General features: G+C 38.4%; 2 protein-coding genes across 4 annotated transcripts in view; one reads left to right on the forward strand and one right to left on the reverse strand.

Moving 5' to 3' along the window:
- DEK (DEK proto-oncogene) overlaps window positions 1–7,168 on the forward strand; it is a 43,756-nt gene extending 36,588 nt beyond the window's left edge. For all 3 annotated transcript variants that reach the window (XM_065398754.1, XM_065398756.1, XM_065398755.1), the window contains 4 exons: window positions 1,981–2,116; window positions 2,625–2,779; window positions 4,122–4,190; window positions 5,229–7,168. In XM_065398754.1, the coding sequence (XP_065254826.1) occupies window positions 1,981–2,116; window positions 2,625–2,779; window positions 4,122–4,190; window positions 5,229–5,240 (372 nt within the window). In that variant the 3' untranslated portion in view covers window positions 5,241–7,168. The remainder of the gene's footprint in view (window positions 1–1,980; window positions 2,117–2,624; window positions 2,780–4,121; window positions 4,191–5,228) is intronic.
- Window positions 7,169–10,813: 3,645 nt separating this feature from the next.
- KDM1B (lysine demethylase 1B) overlaps window positions 10,814–25,895 on the reverse strand; it is a 38,445-nt gene continuing 23,363 nt past the window's right edge. The window contains exons 15-22 of the mRNA XM_065399318.1: window positions 25,283–25,410; window positions 20,255–20,386; window positions 18,126–18,200; window positions 16,971–17,087; window positions 15,863–15,988; window positions 14,198–14,320; window positions 12,092–12,244; window positions 10,814–10,897 (exon numbers count right to left, since the gene is read on the reverse strand). Of these exons, the coding sequence (XP_065255390.1) occupies window positions 10,814–10,897; window positions 12,092–12,244; window positions 14,198–14,320; window positions 15,863–15,988; window positions 16,971–17,087; window positions 18,126–18,200; window positions 20,255–20,386; window positions 25,283–25,410 (938 nt within the window). The remainder of the gene's footprint in view (window positions 10,898–12,091; window positions 12,245–14,197; window positions 14,321–15,862; window positions 15,989–16,970; window positions 17,088–18,125; window positions 18,201–20,254; window positions 20,387–25,282; window positions 25,411–25,895) is intronic.

Below are 25,895 nucleotides of genomic sequence, written 5' to 3' on the forward strand. Positions count from 1 at the left end.
CTAACCTTGCTCTGTAGCCAAACACTTAAAACACCAAAGCATTCTAGTTTGAAAAGTAACCACTTAAGGATATGATCTGTGTGTATTTCCTGCTGACTACAGTGACAGAGTTCTCAGTGCTTCTGTTGCCTCTGCAAAGCCAACAGCTCTGAAGCAGTGAGCTGGATTCTAGTCTGACTGGGGGACCAACACAATTAACTAAGTTTTATGGGTTGCACAGGTGTAAATGAAAGTAGTTACTGGTAATGTGAGTCAAAATTCAGTTTGGGTTTTTTTCACGTCAAATTGTTTTGCACTATTTACTAGTTACAATTTACAGGACTTCAGCACATGCTTAACTTTTTTGACTTTGAGAAATTCCCAAGTTCTTATTTCTGCAGTATCATTTGATGCTAAACAGTGTTGTGGGGTTCCATGCTTGTCTCAGTAACTTCCAGAGGAAGTTTCTTGGGCTGGCCATTAAACAGACTCTGATCCTGTAGACCTAAATACATGTTTAACTTGTGTAAATAAAGCAAACACATCTAGTTTGTGTATCATGTATCTTCTATTGACTCAGTTGATTTTGACTTCAGCAAACATGTTGTAGTTTGTCTATTTTTCAAGCATCATAACTGAGCCAGTTGTGTGCATTCATTAATGTAGTTCACTTCTACTAGTAAAAATTCACCCATGTATAATAGTTAGAGGCCATGCAGCCATACTTCTGCCTGATTGAAGGGAGAAGGGATGCTAAGTTGCAGTATTGTGGGCAAGGATGGAAACTAAAACTAGATTGTTTATAGAATACCGTGGTTTGCTTGTTTAGTTTTAATCAGACTCTCAAGGAGTCTGTTGTAGGGCAGATGGTGCCTAGGGTGTTCTAGAAATCAGATGACATAGCATTCAGTTATTGGTGCTCCTCTAAAAGGAATTGACTAAAGTTTTGGGATGATAAAACTGACAAAGTAAAAGGAAGGTAAGTATAACCTTGTGGAAGGGATAGGAGTTGGCATTCTGTTAGTAGTGGATTGCTTTCTTGGTGCAACACCTCTGCTTATTTTTGGCAGACTGGAGCAATTATGCATACTTCTTGCTTTGTCTTAAAGGATAGTCACTACTTATAGGAAAAATAGAATCTGCTTTGGAATATTCATTGATGGGACACTATTGTATTTAGTGTAATTCTACTCTAAAATTATTAAAAATGGCACTTTTAATTCCAGTGTCTATCATTTATTGTGAACTGATCCCATATGTCACACTTTCTAACTGCCAGACCTACAAATGTAATCAGGATTCTTTCCCTCTGGTGATTTGTCACCAATAAAATATTTTGTATATCAAATTAGATCCTCCATTACACCCATACAATCTTGTTTAAGACTAATGGGGTTGTCCAGGTATGGGGGGTTGAAATTTTGCTGGCAAAAGCTTTATTACTGGTGATGCTGTGTGAGCAGGAAAAATGTAGCGCTCATGATTTTTCTAAGGTGGAATGAGTCCTGGGTATGTTTGTAGGATTGGCGGTTAGAAAATGCATCTTGCTTCACAGATAAATTCAGGTTACAATAACCATTGAACCCTCTGCCATTGTAGTCCCTTTTCAGAGTAGAATTGCACTTTAACCAGGCCTATGCTCTCTAGTAGCATCAGACATAATTATGAATGGAGATACTTAGCACAATCACCCATAAGGCTAGAAAAAGTTCTAGCTGTTTGTTAAAACAGTCAAGAATTTGATTGTCTTGGTTTGAGCTCCAGAGTTTATGCAAAATTAAAATCTAATCTTGAAGAATCCAGATTAACTTCACAGTACCTATGCATTTTCCTCACTACCATCAACTATGGTACACAGCTATAAGTTGCCAGTATTTCACATCTGAATGTAATAATTCAGTTTGCAATTACATGTTTCTCGCACCCATGTAGCATATTGGTGGGGAGTGAGAGCTGTTGTGCTAGAAGTCAGGATTCAATCCATTCTTTTCCCTCCTACAGCAACCTAAGAAAGCATCTAAAAAAGAAAAACCTAAGCAAAAGATGACTTCGAAAAACAAGAAAGCTGTGAAAAGTGCTAATGTCAAGAAAGCAGATAGCAGCACTACAAAGAAGAATCAGAACAGTTCGAAAAAAGGTAAAGATTTTAGTCTTGTTTTCACTGTGTTGCTTAATTTAGAAGAGGAGTCTTAAGGTTTAACTGTCCAGCAAAACATTGCATACTTTTTACTGCTTCTCTGAGGTAGAAATCACAAGTTTGTTTTGCTAATTTAGATTTGAAATATCAGGATGAGACCCCCTCTCTGCTGGGGGGCCTTGGCAAGGTCTTTAACAGGACCTGTAGAGTTATTTAACAGAATCTTGTAACCTGGTCTGCAGCCATTCTTCAGCCTGATTGATGGGAGAAGCTGAATTGCAGTATTCTGGGTTAGGGTAGAAATTAATACTAGATGGTATTTTATAAACAAAGTGTTTAAAACTAAATCAGCAAAACATGATCTGTCAGACTGTCAAGGAATAATGTGGAACATGGTGGAGGCATATGGTGTTCTGTGGGAGATGACTGTCCTTTGTTTTTTTTTCTGGAGGAAGGAAGCAGCAGGGAGATGTCAAACATTTGAATTCTAATAAAGTAAATCTTCCAGATTTAGAAAGTGAGTCTGAGGATAGTTCAGATGACGAACCTTTAATTAAAAAGTTGAAGAAACCACCTACAGATGAAGATCTTAAGGAAACTGTCAAGAAGTTATTGGCCAATGCAAATTTGGAGGAAGTAACAATGAAACAGATTTGCAAAGAGGTATGTATAATAATTCTACAGCTTTGTTTAAAGCAGCGGTTCTCAAACTTTTGTACTGGTGACCCCTTTCACACAGCAAGCCTCTGAGTGTGACCCTCCCCTTATAAATTTAAAAACATTTTTTATATTTAACACTATTTTAAATGCTGGAGGGGAAGCATGGTTTGGGGTGGAGGCTGACAGCTCGTGACCCCCCTATGTAATAACCTCACAACCCCCTGAGGGGTCCTGAACCCCATGGTTTAAAGCATGTAAGCCTATTTATAAACTAACTTTGATATTCCTCATTTCGTTTTGTAAATTGTAAATGTATTGTGTGTAAATAGAAATATTTCATATACTAATTACACTCAAAGAAATGTGTGAATGTCTAAAGCTGTACCACTTAAGACTTTGATCTTGAACTAGGCTACATTAAATCTTGTCAGCACTTGACTGGAAAGCCTCAAGGAAAAACTCAGGGTGCTATCGGTTAACAGACGGTGCCTCTTTCCCCTCAGCCTCCCCTACCCCTGGCCCTGGCCCTTTTGTGAATTTAGTCCTTGTTGCTTTTTGTCAAAATACCTAAAATAAAACAAAAAATTGAGTCAAAGTATTTTTTGACTTGCCCAAAATTTTGTTTTCAGCTGACCTGAAACTAAACTTTTTTCAATTTTTCAGAATTGCCAGCAAGTCGAAAAATCCATTATTTGCCAGCTTAGTGATTATTTTTTCCCACAATTTGGCTACTGATAGTGTTAAAAGAGTATCTGTTTTTAATAACAGCGCTATGTCATTGATTTAAAGGACCCAAAACTGTATTTACTGTGGACCTGGTCTTTGTTCTTTTAGTATCTTTCATACTTATGGGGAATGCAGCTGACAGCTTAAAGCAGTGGTTCTCAACGTGTGGTCCGTGAAAAACTTAGACTGAAAACTGACTGAACAAATTTCAGCGTGCACTGTGTGTGTGTGTAATATGACAATAGGGGTCTGCATCTCTGTTCAAAGTTTCTTAGGGGTCTACAAATGAGAAAAGGTTGAGAACTACTGGTCTAGAGGATACAACACACCCACTGGAAAACAGCCTGAGTTGCTTGACCCCAGGGTATTCTGTCACCCACACATTGTGCTTTATTAATATGAAAACTGTAATCCCTGTTGTGATTAAACTGCTACACAAAAACTTTCAAAAACTGAGTTTAGGCAAAATGTGGGAAATAAAAGGCTTGACACTTCAAATGACATTGTACAGCTTACATTTGGATTTATACAACTCTGCATTAAAATAATGAAGTTAATATGTTCTAAAAGTAACAGACTTCTCACTCACACTAGCTCTTTTTTGTATTGCTTGCTTTAGGTATATGAAAGTTATCCCAGTTATGACTTGTCTGAAAGGAAAGATTTCATCAAAAAGACAGTTAAAGAGGTAAAAACTTATCTGAAAAAAGTCAATGGTATTTTTTTTTAAACATCTATCAGAGGTTGGGACACTATACAGTACGAGTTTCAAAAAGCTTGGTTTTTAGTATGGGAACCGTGATTCAAGAGCTGGATCTTTGCCCTATGTGCTCTTCATCTAAAAGCAGGTACAGTCTGTTTTTTTTTTTCTTAACAGTCAAACCTGAACTTCACTCACAGGTGGATCCAATAATTTCTTTATCTTTAGGAAATATGAGTTACTACTGAGGAAGAACTAAAATAGTAAAGCTACCATGGCCTCTATTAATCTAACTAGCATAATTAATAATGCACAGCTCCGAAAGTGCCAAATCGTGGCCTAGGCTACACAGCAATTTAGGGATGCAAAGCACTGGCTACTTGCATCACAGGTAATAGCACAGGAGAGAACACAAGCTTCACGTCCCCTCTCCATGCAGCTGTGTGGGGAGAGTTATGATGCTGTCTTGAAGAGTACACTGCATCTGATGTAGACCCCATACTCCTGCTCCACAGCAGTAGTGGAAACAGGAAGGAAACTGACTCCCTGAATTGCAATTTTGCTTTCTTTAGCTGCTACAGCAATATGCCACCCTTAATGCAGAGCTCACGATCTAGGCCATAGCTAGTAATGCTTAAGAATAATTTCAAGGGCATTCATTTTGTTTCTCCCTAAAATAAAAATGGGATGAAGTAAGGGAATCAGTACTTCTGTTAGTAAGAATGCAGAAAAATTGTAAGTGAAATAAGAGATTCAAACCCTCTAATCCACATTACAGATGAATCAAAATAATGCATACACCTCTAATGTCGTGTATGCCAGCTAAAACACAGTGGAATATCCTATCACGAGATGGTACTGAAGAATTTTATTTGTGGTGGCACTCCCATGTAAATAGGATGGTTGAGAGAAGAGCATAATCATTTCTTAACTAGCCTTTTTTTGCATGTTCTTGAACAGCCTTTATCTTAATATTAGACTGGTGTGGAATTGATTAAGGCTAAAGGAGAAACTGTCTCATTTCAGTTGATTTCATGATCTAATCTGACTGGAGGAAATGAAAACTGCTGACTTATCTTCCCATGGATTTGAAGATGATAGACACCAGCAAAAAGAATGTTTGTGATATATTATGTTTAGTCAACGCTGATTCTGCGGACAGAGTATCAGTGTAAATTGCTTTGTGTACCTTTTTAATAATTGCATTTGATGCAGGTTTTAGTTAACTTGCTTACATTTTTTTGTGCATGGCAATAAATGTTCCCTTTTTATAGTTTTGTACATTTTGAATTGCTTTGTAGTAGTAGATTCATTAAGACATCATAGCTTTTAATGTGCTTTAATTCCTTGCATAAATTTTTTTTAAGAATCAAGTAGGATAAAGGTTGTCTAAGTGTTTGCACATACATGCAGAGATTGTCTGGAATATTGCAGTATTGGGTTATACAAATATTGAATACATATCATTCTGAAAATCACTCATGCTAGTGTTTATATTCTGATTTACATGCTATAAATTCAGAATACTCAATCTACATTACTGTCTTGCATGTGTATGCACTGAGAACCATCAAAGCATGGTAACTAATTGGCAGATATTATTTTTGTACTTTTAAAGACTCTGTATATAAAGTTATTGGAGATTTCTGTTGTGCAAATCAGTTTTTTAAATCTCTAGTTATCTTAGGACTTACGACATGTCAGTGTTCAGCAGTGATGCTGGGATGAAAAGTGGGAAGCTCCATAAAAGTTTATACAAAAGAGTTGAAGTTTTACTGTTTGTCTAATCTTGCCTTGTAAGGAAGATTCACCTGTAATTTTATACTTAAGCATTTCAGTGTTTAACTTTATATAAAAGGCTACAGATGTATTTGTTCCAATAGCTTGATCTAATACATTAATAAAGTTCAAAGTGAAGGCTATAGGGGAAAAAGTAACTGACTTGATAATACTAATTTGGACTCTATGGCCAAAACTTTCAGAAGTAGGTGCCTAAAGTGATGAACACCTGCAGGCTTAACAACTGAAAATCATGCCCCAAATTTAGGAGCCCAAGAAGGATAGTACTTAAGTAAATGATTAAGTGCTATTCCAAATCAGAACGCTTTTCTAAATCTGAGCTTAAATATGGTCTATGGTACTCCTGTGGTGTGTGTGTGTGTGGTTTTTTTTTTTTTTGTCCTTGTGGCACTTTAGAGACTAACAAATTTATTTGGGCATAAGCTTTTGTGGGCTAAAACCGACTTCATCAGATGCATGGAGTGGAACATACAGTTGGGAGGTAGAAATACACAGAATATGAAAAGATGGGAGTTGCCTTACCAAGTGGGGGGGTCAGTGCTAACGAGCCAATTCAATTTAAGTTGGAAGTAGGCCATCCTCAAGGAGTGGAGAGAGTTACCTTTTCATATGCTGTGTATTTATACCTCCCTACTGTATGTTCCACTCCATACATCCGATGAAGTGGGTTTTAGCCCACGAAAGCTTATGCCCAAATAAATTTGTTAGTCTCTAAAGTGCCACAAGGACTCCTCGTTGTTTTTGCTGATACAGGCTACCACTCTAGAATCACATCTCAAACTTTGGCCAACTGCTTTTGGTTCAAAGTGGAAATTTTCATGTAAATTGTTTTTGTGCACCATATACCTTTGTGCTATTATAGAAAGTCACACATTTATAATTTATGTAAAATACTAACAGAGGCCAAACAAAGTGTTGCTATCAATGCTATGAAAAACAAATCCTGTAATGACTCCAGTATTCAAGAGCAAAACATTTTTAAAATTTAGTATTCTATATTTGCAAAATTAGGAGTCAGAATTTAAATTCTGAATGTTCAGCCAGTCAGGATGTTAATTAACCTTTACCTTTTTGACTTCTTTGCATGTAATCTTTTTTTTTTTAAAGAAAAAAAGGCTGAATGTTTCAGTTTTGTACTCAATAAATGTCTTTCAGAAAAACTTAAATCAATTTTGATATTCACTTACCTGTACAGTAAAGTTTTACAGCCTCAGATGTATACCTAGTCATCTAGAGGAAGCTATTCAAAACTCTGGAAAAGGTTTCTCTGCTTTAGAGGTGCCGTAATGTCCTGCCATCAAAATATGACTACAACAAATGACTCTTGTGCAAGTGCTTTGAACAATCTTACCAGCTTTAACAAAGGCATTCAGACAATTTCAAAATCCTGGTAATGCAGTAAGTTACTAGTCACTGAATCTTGCCTTGGGTAGTACTACAATAGGTTATTTTTAAATTGTACTTCTAAACCGTCTGTAACTAACACTCATGGCCAAGTCACCACCTTATTTGAATGAGGTGGACAAGACAGAAGTTACTGAATTTCTTCTCAAATGCTTTTCCTTATCCTTGTGTAGGAAAATGCTAATGAAAGCTGGAGTGCATAAGTGTTAATGCTATGATCTAACTCTACCCCACTGGTTCTTAACCAGGGGTATGGTCTGTGGGTGAAGCTTGTGTGTAGAGTATCATCTCTTGTCCCCACCACAGTCACTGCTTGGTGAGGAAATAATCTATCAGTTTGTGAAGTGTTCTGTGATCCTTTGAAAGACCACTGGATCCATTACTGTATAGATAATAGAATCAGGACTTGCAATTGAAAGACAGTTCTAGAACAGTAACTACCCTCAGATAATGCGACCCAATATAACACATTCAGATATAACGTAGTAAAGCAGTGCTCCGGGGGGGTGGGGCTGCACACTCCAGCAGATCAAGGCAAGTTCGATATAACGCAGTAAGATTTTTTGGCTCCCGAGGACAGCATTATATCGGGGTAGAGGTGTATAAGATTCTACCTCTAGATAGTAGTAGTGTGTTTGTCATGTTGCTTAGTACATGCTTAGCATCCATTTCAAAAACAGTGTGCAACATCCAGTGGACACTTTCCAGTTTTATTCTGAGCCATAACACAGTCATACAGACGAGTTGAAGTGTAACAGATCATGCTCTGCCCTCAGACATTTTGGTCATATTTTAAACAAATTTACTTAAAAAGCCATTCTCCAGTTGTTTATTTACAGAGAATAAACTGTACACAAGTTAGAAAAACTGGCATGCTTAATTAAATTTGACATAATTATTAGTCCAAGAACTTCTCCAACACTTAAGTCAGGCCAATTCTAAGGCTCTTAAAGTCTTAAATGAGTGTAAACAAAATGGAACACTCATTTTATGCTCGTTTCTCCACAACTGAATGCAGCATAATACAGTCTAAATGCCTGATTACCAAAGTAATAACAGACATGGTAAATTTTAAACTGTTTAGTCCATTATAAATAATGGTCTGCATTTATTATCCCTCATTCTTGCCTTTTTAATAAGGCCTTAATTCAGCAAAGCATTTAAACATGTGCCTATTAAGAATGTATATAAATTCCAATGCAGCTGTCAGCAGGACTTGGGTCCATACTTAAAGTTCAGCATGTACAGAAATGCTTTGCTGAAGAGGGATAGACTGCTGAATTGGGATCTAAGACACTAAGGATTAACTGAAAGGTCAGGCTCTTAACTGTTTCCATGCTATTACGAAGCTGATTGGAGCTTTGACTAAGGCCTGTAAATAGAGTTTATAGTCTGAGCTTGTACCAATGATTCTTTTATTTAACTCTGTTTCTAAGCTGCTTTCCTATTAAAATTTTGCTATCTTGTATAGTACATTGAGAGAGGCAGGGAGCTCTTCCTTTCACTTTTGCCAACCATGGATACTTTCAGTTTCCCATTGAAATCTCTCTCACTTCCATTATAAACTGGTCTATAAAACATGGAATTATCAAAGTAGCAATGATTTAACAAAAGCAAAATTTAAACTCTGATTACCATTTCTTCTATAAGCAAAGGATTTCAAGCCTTGCTCTATATAACCTTTAAGCCAGTTACAATTTAGTACTTGGAAGTATTTCAGAACTGTAAATATTAGCATTCTTTAGAGCAAAAAAAATTAGGAACACTTACACTTTCAGTCACATCCTGAATTCAATTTTAAAAAGCCGAATATTTAGCTGAAAAACAGATCTAGTTACATGTATAAACATCTTCAACCTTGTAAATTAAAGATTAAATAAAAATATTTAACATCTGAACATCACTTCTACCCTAGAAAACAAATTAGGTATTGAAGAAGAGTAAAAAAATTGCTTTTATTCAGCAGGCTTCTTTTCTAAAGGTAACCTTTCTAGAGTTAAGCACTGTAACTCAAGAAGGCTTGCTTTGTCACACAGAGCATTCTAAAAAGAGTGCATGCTTGAGACTAAGAAAAATAATTAAGTGCTTATTTTCCTTCCAGAATCACACAGAACTCTGCAGTAACATCACAGGAGGAAAAATATATATTTTTTAAATTTTATTTTAAAACATTTTCCATTTACCCTGTTCTGTGGGATGTTATTAAGGCAGGTGTGGATGCTGTGCGTTTTATTTCTTGCTGCCTTCCCCTGTGTGAAAAACTTCTTAGGTATCTGCTTATCCTTTACTGAATTACTCCACAGAGTCTTTTTTTTAATAATACCTTCAAATAATAAAAAACTAAAAGTGCAAGCCACCTTATTTCAGCCCTTCATAAAAAGCATGAATATTTTACCTCATTCATCTTCACCTATTTTAAATACAAAAGCTGAATGAGCTACTAATAACTTACACCCTCTTTATCCCCAATTAAGCTCTCATAATTATATGTGTAAGTGATTCACCTACTCAGCTCAAATGAATTTGGAAGTTCACTTTCAAAGGAAAACATCTAAACCCATACAATTTTTTTTTGCTACCCTACTTACATGATGAGCAACACTGAGCAAACCTAAACTTACTCTTATCATAAAGATCATTCCTCTACATGTACAACTCTGAATATGCAGCACGGAGAACATTTCAGAGATATTTTTACTGTAACATGAAAGCTTTTTTCCTTTTGAAAAATCCTTTAGCTTCAATAACCCTTTGATGATTGCACTATAAACTTCCAGCAGTTTTTATTTAAAAGGAACACATTGCCAAAGCCTGACTGGTGGACAGTAAGTACACTGAAAAAATGTCAGAAGAGGTTATTGGGGATAGGGTGGGGAGATGTAACTGATTTTGTTCTCTCTTACAACCATCTCCATTGTCATTCCATGATTTGGCTTGTTTGTTCAAGTGCTACTCTGATCATGATCAACCTGAGAACAAAATGAATTTAAGAGTCCCACCACCAAATAATCCACCATGTTTTAATACTGTATAGAAATCAATTGCTCTCTTATTCTGAACTTCTTCAATGCAGGTGGGTTACTACAATAGCGTGGGCTGAACCATATAGAAAAAGGCCTCACACAGCAGGCTCTGTTAGTAGACCTGTGTGTGCCACAGTAGCAAGAGACTCCAATGTCAGTGCTGACACGTTACTAATATCTTTGTTGGAAAAGTGACATTAGGAAAAACTATGACTTCATGTAGCACCAGGATTTGAAAGAAAAAAAATTAAAGATGAAGATTTTATCTTCAGATACCATATACTGTTTTTAGTACCACTTGGGGGAATGATAGCAAAGGGGAAATTGAAGAAAGTCTTACCCACAGAAAACAATTAAAAAATATATAGACACAAATGTCAGTATTCAAAATGCTGCTATTTTGCTTGCTTCTCGAACGCCGCTCAAGTAGGCTCCTGTAACCGTCTGTGGAAAGTGCCTGTTTGTGGCCTATAATAAAATAAAAATTGCACAATTTCTGAAACAGCTATAGAAGAACAAAAATAAAATTCTGCTCCAAAACAAAAGTTCTGTGTAGTGGAAGAGTATTTGATATATGCTTTTACACAGATATTTTCTAAAGCAGATACCAATTTTCAAACTATTAAATACTCTCAAATTTTAAAAATAGCTTGTTAAAAAGATGAACCAAAGAAAAGCCTTTAAAAAAAAAAAAGTATTGAATTTAGCAAAAAGGTAAGCTCTGAAGTTGTCATACATCCATTAAAGCTAAGAAATTTGACTCTTAGCAGAGGTAGTCATTTTTGCTAGTTTGAACAATACTTCAGAGAGATTGTTCATACACTTTCATATATCAATACACAATAGTATCAATGGCATGAGTTTCTTACAGCTGCATTAGTGACCAATGGAGAAGTAGTGAGTCAACTATACAGTTCATCTGAAATGCAGTGGGCAATTATACGTGTCTCAATCTACAATATGAACATGCATTTTGTCTTGTTTATAAAATCAGCAACTGACCATATGTATCCAAATACAATTATGCAAAACCAGCAAAACAGAACTACAATAAAGGGCATGCCTGAAGAGTTATTTTTGAAGAACTACAATTTATCATTATTACCCACTTGTGAGACATTCCTCCATACATAGGCAGGGACTTGTCTTTTAAAGAGCCTATTGCTCTTCTGTATTCCATAGGGCAAGATGATAATTACTGTTCACCCCTAAAAACATGTCCCCAGGGACTGAAGTCAGTTATAGCCACGCCAGCATAACAGTTTTCCATTTTGCATCTTGTTTTGGGTATAAATTTTGGTGCAGATTTTCAAAACTAGAGGCTCTGGCTCATATGGCTAGACAGATTAAAACTACACACACTTCTGCAGAGAGAAGTTCAAATTGCAATTAGATCAAAAACGTAAGTAGATTTTGTGGCCTCATCCTCGTCTGCATTTATCCACTCCACAAAGCCACCCCGCAATTTGGTACAACTGGCAGTGCCAGCTCAAAACAAGCCAGGAAGTGCTGCAGGTCAGAATCAAGGTGCATTGGAAAAGGGGATATTTACAAAATGTCTGTCCACTCTGTCTTTCTCTACCCAGCACTTAGTTTTTGTTTGTTGTAAAAGAGATTAAGTTCTTGAACCAATTTTAGAATGACAATAATGAAGACATTTACCTCACCAGCAAAGAAGATTGTTCCTTGTATGTCTTCAGCTATAACATCATAAGCCTCACCACTGCCACCTGTCTTTACAAAACTATATGCCATCTGGATCCAGGGATCTTTGTTCCATCGTGTAACAAAGTACTTAACTGGGTCTGGAACTTCCTGAATTATCAAGGAAATAAATTATGCAGTATAATGAAGAGAACACATTTTTGATAATTTTCCTCCATTAACACAGCTTCTAGTTTTCCTGTACAAGATTAAATGTTTCCTGTTTAGAGTGTACATAATAACCTCTTATTACTACACTTTCAGGAGATGTGCACATTTGCCTAAATTCCTGGTAATTTTTTCTAATGTGAAACATTACTCCCCCAAAAGAGTTTATAGGAACCTCCAGTGAAGAATTATATTTGTTAAAATGTTTAACCTAATGTTTGAAATATTCAGGATATACTTATGCAGCTTTGAATTTAGCAAATTTGTCTGCATAATACAAGGGTTGTAATGTTGCATACAGCTATATTTGGAGAAGAAGAAACTCTTCTTCCCTCAGACTATATGCATTGCTTCTTGTACCTGTTCAGAAGAATATACATCAGTTTACCAGTGATAACCTCAGGGTCAACGTTATTATGCACAAAAGTTTCCGCAACCAAGAGACTAAAGATCAACTTTGTGAAATAATGCTGAGATTTCTACAATAGTAGGGTACATCTTAGAAAGGACTCCTGGTGCATCGTGTCTTTACAAACTGTAGTAACTGGTCCACCCTGAAAGAAGTTTTACAGATAATTTTTTTTTTTTGTAGGAGGTTCTTTTTCTGGTTGTATAAGATGGGGAAAAAAACAATCAGACTGGCATGGAGACCAAATATCAATTTGCCACCTGTAAGTTCTTGAGAGGTCAGAATAGCAAGTAGGTGAACTTTTAATATGAATATAGTTTGTTATAACTAACAGCTGCTCATGCAAGTATATTTTCTGAGGAACAACTGGAAACTCAGGATTCCTTTGGGTGAGTCACTTAAAAGTTAGCTATTAGAGTTAATTCTGTTGAGGCCATTAGCCTCATCCTTGCTGGTGTCTGCCTGCTTCATTAAAATCTCTCCCATCTAAGGGGTGGGGGCTGGAAGTGAGCATGGACTCTGTATGCACCAACTGTTAGGAAGGGCTCATTCAAAGCATTAGAGCCACCAATGTACATCATGCATTACACAACTCCTGGAATTGCATATGGCTAATTCAGAATAGAAAGCTCCAAACAAGATCCAAATTTCAAAATAATACGACATAACAGCGGCAACATTTATTTTACGCATCAACGCAAAGAATCCAGAGGTCAGTATAGCTACTAAGTCTTCCTTAGCGTCCAGCTGTTAAAAATCAGAGCCGCTCTAGAATATCATGAGAGAAAAGTTCAGCCCCCAGGATTGGGTGCAAATGATACTGCTAAGTAATGATCTCCTGCTTCTCCAGAATTGGCAAATAGTGTTTATAATAAACTTTGATATTAGTTATTATCTCAAAGGTGACCTGCCAAGAAAGAGGGGGAAGAGGACTTGTATCCAACAGATATACAAGGAAGGCTTGCCTTTTGGGGGGGGGGGGTGAGACAAAAGTTTTTAGTCTGCTTGGTTTTCACATTAGAAAGCCAGCTCTTGTCTAGCCTATACAACTTTCTGTATGGATGGAGAACTAGTGGGATGATAACATCCGAAAGATCAAGGACATGACACCTGATTAACTGGGAAGTGATTTTTACTGAGACTGTTCAAACTTTGGTTTTTGTTAATGCCTCGAACCAAAACACGTAGAAGAAAAACTCCCATTTGGTTTACAAATTAACACCCCTATTTCTTCAATTCAGGCCCAAGATAGCTCCCACTTCCCATTTTTGTGATCACAGAAGATCAGACTTGACATTCCTGATATTTCTCAGACAAAAGACAGGCAGAAAAACCCACACACACTTCAAAAAAACCCACATGTTTCAGGTCTTATTTCTACATCATAGTGAAGTAATAAAAGGGCACAAACTTTTTGTTTCTTTGCCGGTCCCTCTTTAAATCTGTGGCAAGTTAATTCTTCTTTGACAGAAAAACACTTCTCTTACCTGCTCCTTAAACAGCTCCCGAAGTACAGTCATGCACAGCTGTAGTACTTGTTTGTCATCTAAATTCTTAATGGTTGTCACAGCATCTCCGGTAACTACTGACATTAGAACACTATATTTACCCTAGAATCAAAACATTAACATTTGATATCATTTCAGAAATACTAAGAATGTCTAGAAAGTAACTTAAATTACTACTGTCCCCAATAGACATCAGTGGGGGAAAGTAACTTTTTTTTGGACCAAATCAGTTATGATCCCTAAGAAAGTTTATCCTCTGTAGTTTTTACTCTCAGATATAAAAAAAACTAGAAGAAAGTCAGAGGACAATACAGAACCTCATTAGGTAGTTTTAGTCCTTTTTATAACTGTGCAGAATTTACTGGAACCCATATATTTGTCAGCCTAAATACACAAAGGATGTTAACATGCTTGCATTCATGCATACAAGTCACATTCTCAGTGCCAGATCTAATCTCCTGTTCAATGCTAAAGCTCCACTGCTAACTTCAAGAGACGGAAACAAGAAGAGGCCCCACTAGGATTCTAGTCATTATGGGCCTGAGACAAAGCCCACTGAAGTCAATGAAAGTCTTTATATTGACTTCATTGGGTTTTGGCTCAGGCACCAAGTGCTCTGCTCTAAACCTGCTGTGGTCCTGCTTACCTCTGTTACCAGGAAACTCAGCTATCAGTTAGGAGTTTCAGAAGTGAAAGAGCAGTGGCTACAGAACATGGCAGAAGGCCTCATCTTGCTCACAGTGTGCCATTCCTCCCTCTCCTCTTTATGGGGCAATTAATCTACCATCATTACTAAGCTACAGAACAATCTGCTACCTAAGAATCACACCAGAAGCCCCCAGTTATCCTCAAGAGCTCCCACCACGAGCACACTGAATCTTTCTGCAGGAGTAACTTCTCAAATACTGGTCAGCCAGGAACACAGGATTACAGGACATTGTCTTCATAGGGTCTCCTGGAAAAGCCAGCAAGTTACAGAAAGCTCTTTATTTGTTCACAAAAAGTAGTAGATAACAGGGCAAGGTACACTGAGAGTAAAGGGGGACGGGGGAAGACTTGCTGTCAATCCACAGGCTGGAGTTGGTATTAAAATCCATAGCTTTTGAACTGACCTTACAGCCTTATTATTGTTATGGGCAAAGACAATTTGACTGCAGTGGTGCCAGACTATGGGTCCAATCTATGAGCCTGATTCTCTATCTCCCTTACTGGTTTAAAATGATTACACAAGGTGTAGGGAAAACAGAGAACCAAGACTTATGTTCCTAAGATGAAAACTGAATTCCTCATTCTTTCTACAGCACTTCAGCCAGTAATATCACCCCAGTGCCTTTATCTGACCCCAGAAGCCCAAATCTTTCAGACCTAAAACAAGGACATCCTAGTTGCATAAGGATCGCTCTGCATCCAGTCTTGAAAAATGTCTCCTACTTACTACAAAGCAATGCTTTAAAAAGAGTGTTGTCAATTCACAATCTGTTCTTTTCCTACAGAAAAATACTGGTGCCATTTTTCTAATAGCAAGGGAGCAAACAGCAAAGAAAACCTCCATTGTTCAGTAATTCTTGCACTTGGGTTTCAAACTGAAATTTGTTAAAAGTCAATTGAAAATACTGACATTCCACCATATACAGCATATGGTACCTGTGGATCCATGTCATAGAACACACTGAAGAGCCCACGTTTGCTGGAACTAGGTGGAACGTGACCAAAAAAATCAGCTCCTTGAATTTTGCTGTCCCAAAATCTATAAGGAAACTGCAAAGCAACCTGGAGAGAGAGAAAAGATTCAGTCAGAGATAATTTCACATTACAAAATTTGCAACCTGCCTTGTACCTCTGTATTTAAAATGTATCTCTCTCTTTCCCCTCAACCTCAGGTACCCAAATATGCTAGAGGTTTCTCAGTGTAGGATATTTGGGTCTTTTTAATCAAGAAAGAAGAGTGGTATAAAACTGTTGCGGTCTCTCAGATTAAAAAAGCACAATCTGAGTAATGTTGGCAATCAATTTGGCTACAGAAAACCTTGGGCAAGATACTGGGCTGTACCTCTTATGAGGCACTACACAGAACTCATAGCCCAGAGGGACGGTTGCCCTATAGGGTGCAGCAATACCTGGAATTTCTGCAATGCTGTGTTCCCTCGGCACAGTCCTCCTCCAGCCCCACCCCCAGCACACAAGAATTGTCAATGTGACGGGAACCTCAGTGATAGTCTTATGTGTGACTTACGCACTAGTGGGGGAAGGGAGAATCATCCCCAGGGCAAATATGGGTCTTTCAGTGTCCCTTTATGCCACTCTGGCCCTTTTACCTAACAAAGGAACCAGAGTGGGTGGATTCCACCCCTTATGGCTGTTAGATTTAGTACTCTACCATACACATTGTTCAAATGTAGGCACAACGTTTAAAGACCAGCAGTGATTTTCTACAAAATAATTTGTTTCAAAAAACGTGGTTAAATTAGGATGGAAAAAGAAAGGGGAAGAAAAATGAATATACAGGATCCAGATACCATTTTGCTCTTCTATGCTTTTTTGTTTATTTAAATGTATGTTGTGCAGGTTAAAAAAAAATTATGAAAGCAAATTTCACAATATACATACCCAGGCATACCACAGCAGCTCTATGCTTATAGCATGAAAGGAAATTATGCTACAGGATGCAAGTCAGAATCATCCTACTAAGAGGCTCAAAGCACTTGATGCTCATTTTCTTTCCCATAACTAAAAAGTAACTTTAATTATGTACCTTCTCAATGACTCCTGCTCCCAAACTGTTAATGGCTTTCATTTTTCTCTCTGGCAGTGGTGGATTAAACTGAATGGCATTTTTCTGAAGAAGGGCCAGTGGCACGGTAACTAAAACCTATGGAAGAATAAAGAATCCTGATCACAACAATAGCAAAAGCTTTACAAAGCAATTAAGATGACTAATCTCTCGTTGTAAGTACCCATTGTTCTTGTAATAGAACAAAGATGAGGAGGCACAATTCTCCCAGGGCAACTTGGTGTCTACTGTCACTACACGTTAATGGCAGCCATATCACACATTCAGGGGAGAACAGACTCCTCGGTACAGTGGTTCTCAAGATGTGGTCTGTAGAGTGACTTACAGTTACATCACAGTGATGAACGATGCTAACAGTAGTAATGCTTCCTGATAGTTATAGTTCTAGAGTTTCTAAGTGGCTTTTTTATTACTTTTCTCTACACCCTGCACAACAGCTTCATTTCTTATTCTGCTTGGTTTTTCTTTAGTGTAAATTCAGCCTTGATCAAAGCTGCACACGGCCTCAAAATTTGAGAAGCAGCAAGACTGGGCAGATTAGAGCAGTTGGAGTGATAGGAAATGAGGGGAGATTCAGTAGTAAAGGGTAAAGACCTACTCCCAGAGAAAGGGAGTAAATAGGCTAGATAAAGGGGATTGTAACCAAACAGCTGCCACCATCACTAAAGCAAGCTGATTTTCATCTTGTCTCGTTTATATTGTCCTAATACTGACATCAGAATATTGGATAGACTCTTACAAATAGTTGTTTAAGGCGAAATAAAAATATACTAGTCTTACTAGTGCATTATGAAATATCATTATAATTTTAAAACCATCATCAAAATAAGCAGAGGACACTTCATCATCCGTTAATCTTAGATATTTTTAAAACTGTGTTTGTTTCACTTACTTGCAAAATTCAGGTAATTCTGAAGAGGTCATTAGTTCAAATGAGCGAGTTTCCACAGTATATATAAATTAGCATTCCAAACTCAAACATGCCCAGTGAAAAACGGTCACTATATCAACCAAACATGGGTCACTGAACAATTAAGTTGTAAAAATATACAGTTTTTTTTAAACCTCTAAAGAATCTATGATCTAAATATAGATAACTTGAAACATACTGGTTACCTTTTGTGCTGTCCACACAGTTCCATCTGCTGTAGTGACCTGGACTTCTTCCCCAGAATAGTCTATACTGTGTACCTGATTTACAAAGGGAAAGTAATAGTGATACACCAAAAATTCTATGAAATAATACAATCCACATTCAGAGGACAGCAAATTATTACAAGTCTATAAACTTCACTTCCCGATACGTTAGCTCCCATATTTGATGCAGAAGGGCACGTTACATCAGAAAAACTAGCCATGGTGGAAAAAGGGAACCTGAAACAAAAGTTCACTGTTAAAATGAAGCAACTCATCATATGATGAGGAGGATAACGATGTTATAGAGCAGGGGTCAGCAACCTTTCAGAAGTGGTGTGCCGAGTCTTCATTTATTCACTCTGATTTAAGGTTTTGCGTGCCAGTAATACATTTTAACGTTTTTAGAAGGTCTCTTTCTATAAGTCTATAATATATAACTAAACTATTGTTGTATGTAAAATAAATAAGGTTTTTAAAATGTTTAAGAAGCTTCATTTAAAATTAAATTAAAATGCAGAGCCCCCTGGACCAGAGGCCAGGACCCGGGCAGTGTGAGTGCCACTGAAAATCAGCTCGGGTGCCGCCTTCGGCACGCGTGCCATAGGTTGCCTACCCCTGTTATAGAAGTTCTCTCAAGATTATCCCTGAGTTCCCAGAAATGGTAAGGGTAGAAGTCAAACAGTGCATTAGTAAGGATGCTAAAGCTAAGGAGTCTGACACATGAAAGAAGGGAAAATATATGTTTTTTAAAGTTAAGTTAGTTACAAAAGTGACTTTTTCCAAGACTGAATTTTATGTACTTGCTAAATATTATGATTAAGTTAGTCATAAATTTTAGACTATGCCTCTAGGATGCAGATATCCACCTACATTTCCAGTATCACAGGTTTGCTATAAATAGAATCACTTGCTGACAATTGAGATGAAATCTAAACACTGAAATTATACCGAAATAATTAAAAAACAAAGCTTCCTCCTCTTCCGTCACATCAAAACTAGTTATAGTTATCTCAAACCCAGATTTGTCTGTGGAATATGAAGAGATGCTTGTACAGACACCCCCCGACTTACGCAATCATTCCGTTCCGGAAAGCCTTGCGTAACTCGAATTTTGCGTAAGTCGGAAACGTATACCCGTACGTTACACAAAACTTTCCGCAACTCGAAAATCCTATTTCTGGCTTATGGAACTTTTTCCATGCGAATTTGTGTAAGTCAGGGTTTGCGTAACCGAGGGAGTGTCTGTACGCTTCAAAGCTAATACCCTCTCATTATCTTCACTGGGGGACAACCTTGACTGGGCAGCAGGGAATGAGAGAAACCCAGAGCATATGTATAGCAGGATGTGAGGTGCCTCCCTTCAATACCCTCTTCAGTCCTCTGCTTAGCCACTGGCTGGGCAAAGCCAGCTGATTGATTGTCAGGTGCTCCTCTTCCCCCATTTAAGCTAGCACAGGCATTTCAAAAGCCTCTTTCTCTCCAAAAAGAACGAGGAGTAGACCTAAAAGTCGCAATTCTCCATCAAAAAAACTTCAAAAACAGATTCCAATGAGAAACTGCAGAATTGGAATTAATTTGCAAACTGGACACCATAAATTAGGCTTGAATAAAGACTGGGAGTGGATGGGTCATTACACAAAGTAAAAACTATTTCCCCATGCTAATTTTCCCCCTACTTTTACTCACACCTTCTTGTCAACTGTTTGAAATGGGCCATCCTGATTATCACTACAAAAGTTTTTTTCTCCTGCTGATGATAGCCCACCTTAATTGATTAGTCTCGTTGGTATGGCAACACCCATTTTTTCATGTTCTCTAAGTATATATATCTTCCTACTGTATTTTCCACTGCATGCATCCAGTGAAGTGGGTTTTAGCCCATGAAAGCTTATGCCCAAATAAATTTGTTAGTCTCTAAGGTGCCACAAGTACTCCTGTTCTTTTTGCTGATACAGACTAACACGGCTACCACTCTGAAATCTTTCTCTCCAGTTAGCTGCTTTCCCCTCCCTCCTTCCCTTCCTCTCCTTGGTTGTAGCTTAGGAGCTGTGCCTCTTATGATGCTATGAGTCTGACCGATCCCCTGACACCATCATTTTACAACTCACCGGAAGCTTAAGTCGAACATCAACCCCTTCAGCCAGTTTATCTATGATGGTAGAATACCCTGGTGTTAAAAGGGTGTGATCTCCAGCAAACTGGGCAAAAAATTCATTGTGGTCCCATGAGCGTGCAGATACCTGTAGAAAGAATACAACAGGCTACACTATGCAAATTGTCTAATTAAGCAAAATGACACAATCTGGATAGGTTACTAGGTGATACCCTACTGAGAGCATCATTTGGCACAGTGCAAGAAGAGCACTGTGAAAAAGATTGGTGTATAGGCATAAAACATTTTAGGTACCAGTAAAAGGTGTTTTCTGACCGAAACAAGGGTATACAGCTATCCAATCTCTCAAATGATTAGATGCTACAGTGTTGTTATACCAATAAGGGTTTTTAAGCATTAGTACTCAGATAACAGAATATAAAGAGTTGCATCAGATTCCACACACACACACACGTCTCCGTGGAATGTTCTAGTTTTCTTAGAAAAGACTGGGAGTGTTCAAAATGTTGCTCCAATCAGTTGGCCGGCCTGCCCGCAGAGTGAAAGGCTAAACAGAATGTGAGTGTGCGATTCTAACAGCCACTCATATCAAATATGAAAGATGCTTGAAATGGCAAACTTTGTCCAAAGAGAGGTAATGAATAAATCTCTCGGGTCTGTTTCTAAGGCCAGCGGATTGGGGCCACTACAAAGTTAACAAGCATGGTTACATGAGATTTAAAAACAAAGGGTGAAATTGTTGACTCCTTTGAAGTCAACAGCAAAACTCCCAAAACATATGGCTGAAAAATACTAGGAGGAGGGAAGGTGTTGTTTTGAAATGGTTCTCAGCAAACTGGGCAGGAAGTAAGAGTAAAGGTATGTCATCCATAGGGTTTCTACTGAAAATGAAAATATTCTACTACTAAAATAGTAAAAATATAATGCAGCAGCTATATTAATGATTATCATTTTTACTATCACAATACAGTAGAACCTCAGAGTTAAGAACTGATCAGTCAACAACACACCTCATTTGGAACCAGAAGTACACAATCAGGCAGCAGCAGAGACGAAAGAAAACAAAAAACAAATACAGTACAGTACTGTGTTATATGTAAACTACTAAAAAAAAATAAAGGGAAAGCAGCATTTTTCTTCTTCATAGTAAAGTTTCAAAGCTATATTAACTCTCTGTTCAGTTGTAAACTTCTGAAAGAACCACCATAACGTTTTGTTCAGTTACGAATATTTCAGTTACGAACAACCTCCATTCCCGAGGTGTTCATAACTCTGAGGTTCTATTGTATTCTCAAGTGCTACAGATAACACTGCTCTACAGCCAAAATGCTTCTGAAATAAATGTAGTCAAACTTTACTAATTCTGGGTCACTGAGAACGAAAATGATGCTTAAATTGTTGATTGGCTCTAGTTTTAAAGATATGCTATTGGGTCAGTGTATACGACCCTTGACTTGGGAATGGCGGAGGATAAGTGAGTTATAAAGGGAAGGGATCTCAATTTAAACCAGAAATGACTAAAATACATCTTTGACTGGATCTATGAATAAATCTATGACTGGGTTTGGACAGTACTTGCTTTTTAGGCAAAACAATGAATGATGCAATCTGAAGCTGGTATTGCGTCATACATGATATGAATTGCATCATGTTATTCCTAGAAGTCATGGATGATGCAATCATAACGAAGCTTACATCACTCTGCTGAACAAATTGCCCTATATCAGCTCTAGAAATCATACAGTGTCGTGCTCTCTTATTTGTCAGTGTTTGATTTTGCAAAGGGACACATTTCTGTTTAGCCAAAGTGAGCAGAGATGCCTCATACTTGTGTGAACAGTGCAGATAACTTCTGCTATGTTTATGGTGAAGTGACTTTTGCATCACAAAAGCGCAGTATAACCACTATGGTTAAGAAAGCATATCACCTTTATTTTGGCTGCCAAATTGGAGATCAGGACAAGAGGTGGGCCCCACACATATGCTGCAACACTTGTGCAACAAATCTTGGCCAGTGGTTGAATAGGAAAAGGAAATCTATGCCTTTTGCAGTGCCAATGATTTGGAGAGAGCCAACAGATCATACCAGCAATTGTTACTTCTGCATGGTGCCTCCAGTTGGGAAAGGTGTGTCAAAGAAGAAAAAGTGGACTGTGCATTATCCAAACATTCCATCAGCTATACGCCCAGTACCCCACGGAGAAGGACTGCCTGTTCCTGATGCACCAGAATCATTCTCACCTGAGTCAGACGAGGAAGAGGATGAAACTTCTGGTCCTGAACCATCAATGTCACAGGACCCACATTTTCTCCCATCCTCCTCCTCTGAACCACACCTCATAACACAAGGTGAACTGAATGACCTTGTCAGGGATTTGGAACTAGCCAAGAGTAAGGCAGAGCTGTTGGGCTCCAGACTACAGCAGTGGAGTCTCCTGGCAGGTGATGTTAGGGTTTCCAAGTTCCGTGACCGTCAAAAGGATCTTGTCCCATTCTTCTTCATGGAAGGTGATCTTGTAGCCTGCAACAACATGGATGGTGTGATGGCAGCCCTCAACATCGTTCACGATCCAGATGAGTGGAGACTGTTCACTGATTCGTCGAAGACGAGTCTTAAAGCTGTTTTACTGCATAATGGCAATGTTTTGCCATCAATTCCAGTTGGTCATGCAGTCCATATGAAGGAAACCTATGACAACATGAAACAACTTTTGAGGTGCATAAACTATGACCAACATCAGTGGCAGCTTTGTGGCCATTTGAAGGTTGTTGCTCTCTTGCTTGGTCTGCAGACTGGATACACAAAGTACTGCTGTTTTCTCTGCGAATGGGATAGTCGTGCAAGAGATTCCCACTACATCAAGAAAGATTGGCCACTCCGACAGTCATTGGAGCCTGGGAGGAAAAGTGTTCAGCATCCACCACTTGTTGAATCAAGGAAGATTTTGTTACCACCCTTACACATCAAGCTGGGTCTGATGAAGAACTTTGTCAAGGCCATTGATAAAACACAAGCAGCTTTCAAGTACCTCCGTGGAAAATTTCCAAGGTTAAGTGAAGCTAAGATAAAGGAAGGTGTCTTTGTTGGTCCTCAGATTCGTGAACTTCTTCGAGATGATGCATTTGACCATGCACTGCGTGGCAAGGAAAAGACGGCATAGAAAGCGTTCCAGTTAGTGGCAATAAATTTTCTCGGAAACAACAAGGCAGACAACTACAGGTTGTTGGTGGAAAACCTCCTCAAGGCATACAAAAGCCTTGGTTGCAACATGTCACTAAAGATACATTATTTGCACTCTCATCTAGATTTTTTTCCATCGAACTGCGGAGCAGTGAGCGACGAGCACGGCGAGCGATTTCACCAGGACATTGCAACAATGGAGAAACGCTATCAGGGCAAATGGAGCCCATCAATGCTTGCAGACTATTGCTGGACAGTGACAAGAGATGCTCCATTTAATGAATACAAGAGACAAGCCAAGAAGCGCCGAGTAGACACTGAATAGGACTAAACTATGTACATAATAGTTTTTTGCCTTTTGTTTCATAATAAATTTTATTTATATAACCCTTTGGCTGATTTTTAAAGTGTTACATAAACAGGACAGGTGAAATATTATCATGTAAAGCAACCATAAACACATGAAAAGACCTAGGTTTACAATTTATGATTAAAACTCTACTATCTACACAATATACATAGACATAAAATGTAAAAACTTAAATATCTTAGAAACAGTAGCCAATCAGTTGTTTTAATTGTCATATTTGAATTCAGCACATCAAAATACATAATAAATAGCATATTTTATCTCTGAAGCAGACGACTTCTCAAAAATTGTAGACCAGTGTAATTTATCCAATAATATTTCACAGCAACTAATACAGCACTAGAAAACTGACTACTGCAGGTAAAATGATACATGTAAATACATACGTGCACTCACATACACTATATTGCCAGTACAACACTGCAGCGTTCCCTCTAATTTTTTACATCCATGTGCGGAATGAATTTTGTTATGTGCACCAATATGGAGGTGATGTGTGACATCACCTTCATACTGGTGCACATAACAAAATTCATGTGGTGGGGGTGGGGCTGAGGGGTTCAGCATGTGGGAGGAGGCTCAGGGCTAGGGTAGAGGGTTGGGGTGTGGGAGGATGAGGGCGCTGGCTGGGGATGAGGGGTTCGGGGTGCAGACTGCCCCAGGTTGCAGTGGGGAGAGAAAAGACTCCCCCCAGCCCTCTCTCGCTGCAGCACCTCAGGGCCAGGGGAGAGGCGCCTCTCCCCGGCTGCAGCAGCTCTGGCGCAGCTGGGCCGGGCCGAGGGAGGGGCTCCTCCAGCCGCAGCAAGTCCGGGGCAGGTCCACGCTGTGGCCGGCGGGGAGGGGTGTCTCTCCCCACCACAGCCTTGAGACCCTGCACAGGGCTTAATAGGCAGCTGTGCGGCCACATGGCTTAGAGGAAACTTAGCAACACAGTGACATTTGCATTCTGTGATCACCACTTGCAGTAATCATTTGGGTATGTGGATCAAAAGCTACTTTTCAAAACCCAGTTTCCACTAGAGCAGAGGAATTTACCTCACATTTTGCAGTGAGCACTTGGGTGTAAGGTTCAAACTGGAGGTGAATTTCTTTGAGAGGGGAGTTGTTATCTCAGTTTTAGTGATGAGAACTGAGGCACAGAGAAGTAACCCAGGAGGTCTGAGGTGGAGCAGGGACTGAACTCCTGTTTCCTAAGTTCCAGGATAGTGCCCTAGACACTAGATTATCCTTCCCCTCTCTCTGTTTCTAAGTTACATCACATACACCTCGACCTCGATATAACGCTGTCCTCGGGAGCCAAAAAATCTTACTGCGTTATAGGTAAAACCGCATTATATTGAACTTGCTTGATCCACCAGAGAGCGCAGCCCCGCCCCCCCGGAGCACTGCTTTACCACGTTATATCCAAATTCATGTTATATCGGGTTGTGTTATATTGGGGTAGAGGTGTATTTAATCAATCATGCACTCACCTGATGGAGGTCACTGCCACAGGCGTACTCCAAGTTACTGAGGTGGAACTGTAGTACCTTTTCCTCCAGATCACTGAACTGGATACCGGACTCCTGAATAAAAGCCTTATAGATCTCCTGTATCTTCTCTGTACAGAAACAGATTTACAATAAAAATGTAGAAATAGGTGATCGTAGTTCATTGTTCTCTGAATCTCACAAGTTTACAAGTTAGCTATTAATACTCATTCAAATTTATTTCTTATGTAGTGAAAAAGCTGCTACAGAATATATGATAGCAAGATCTCTCACATACGATCAGATGAAACCCTAATTTGGTTTAGGATTAAAATAATTTGATTTCAGATACAGACAAGGCAGTGTAGGTTTCCCAAGAACTGCCCTCAAAAAGAGAGTAGATATTACTGTCAACCTCAGAAAAAAAAGTCTGGTTAAAAAAAAGGAGCCATATGGGATAACAACATAGACAGCAGAGAAATTCATTGTTCAGCTACCATCAGTACATCATGCTGCAGTGATGTGGTTTAAATGACACTCATTCCCCAAGGCTAATTCATTAAAAAAAAAATTAAAACAAAAACAAAAAAAACCCCAAAACAAACAGAAAACAACT

Source organism: Emys orbicularis, chromosome 2 (assembly GCF_028017835.1).
Source record: "Emys orbicularis isolate rEmyOrb1 chromosome 2, rEmyOrb1.hap1, whole genome shotgun sequence".
Lineage (NCBI taxonomy): Eukaryota > Metazoa > Chordata > Testudines > Emydidae > Emys > Emys orbicularis.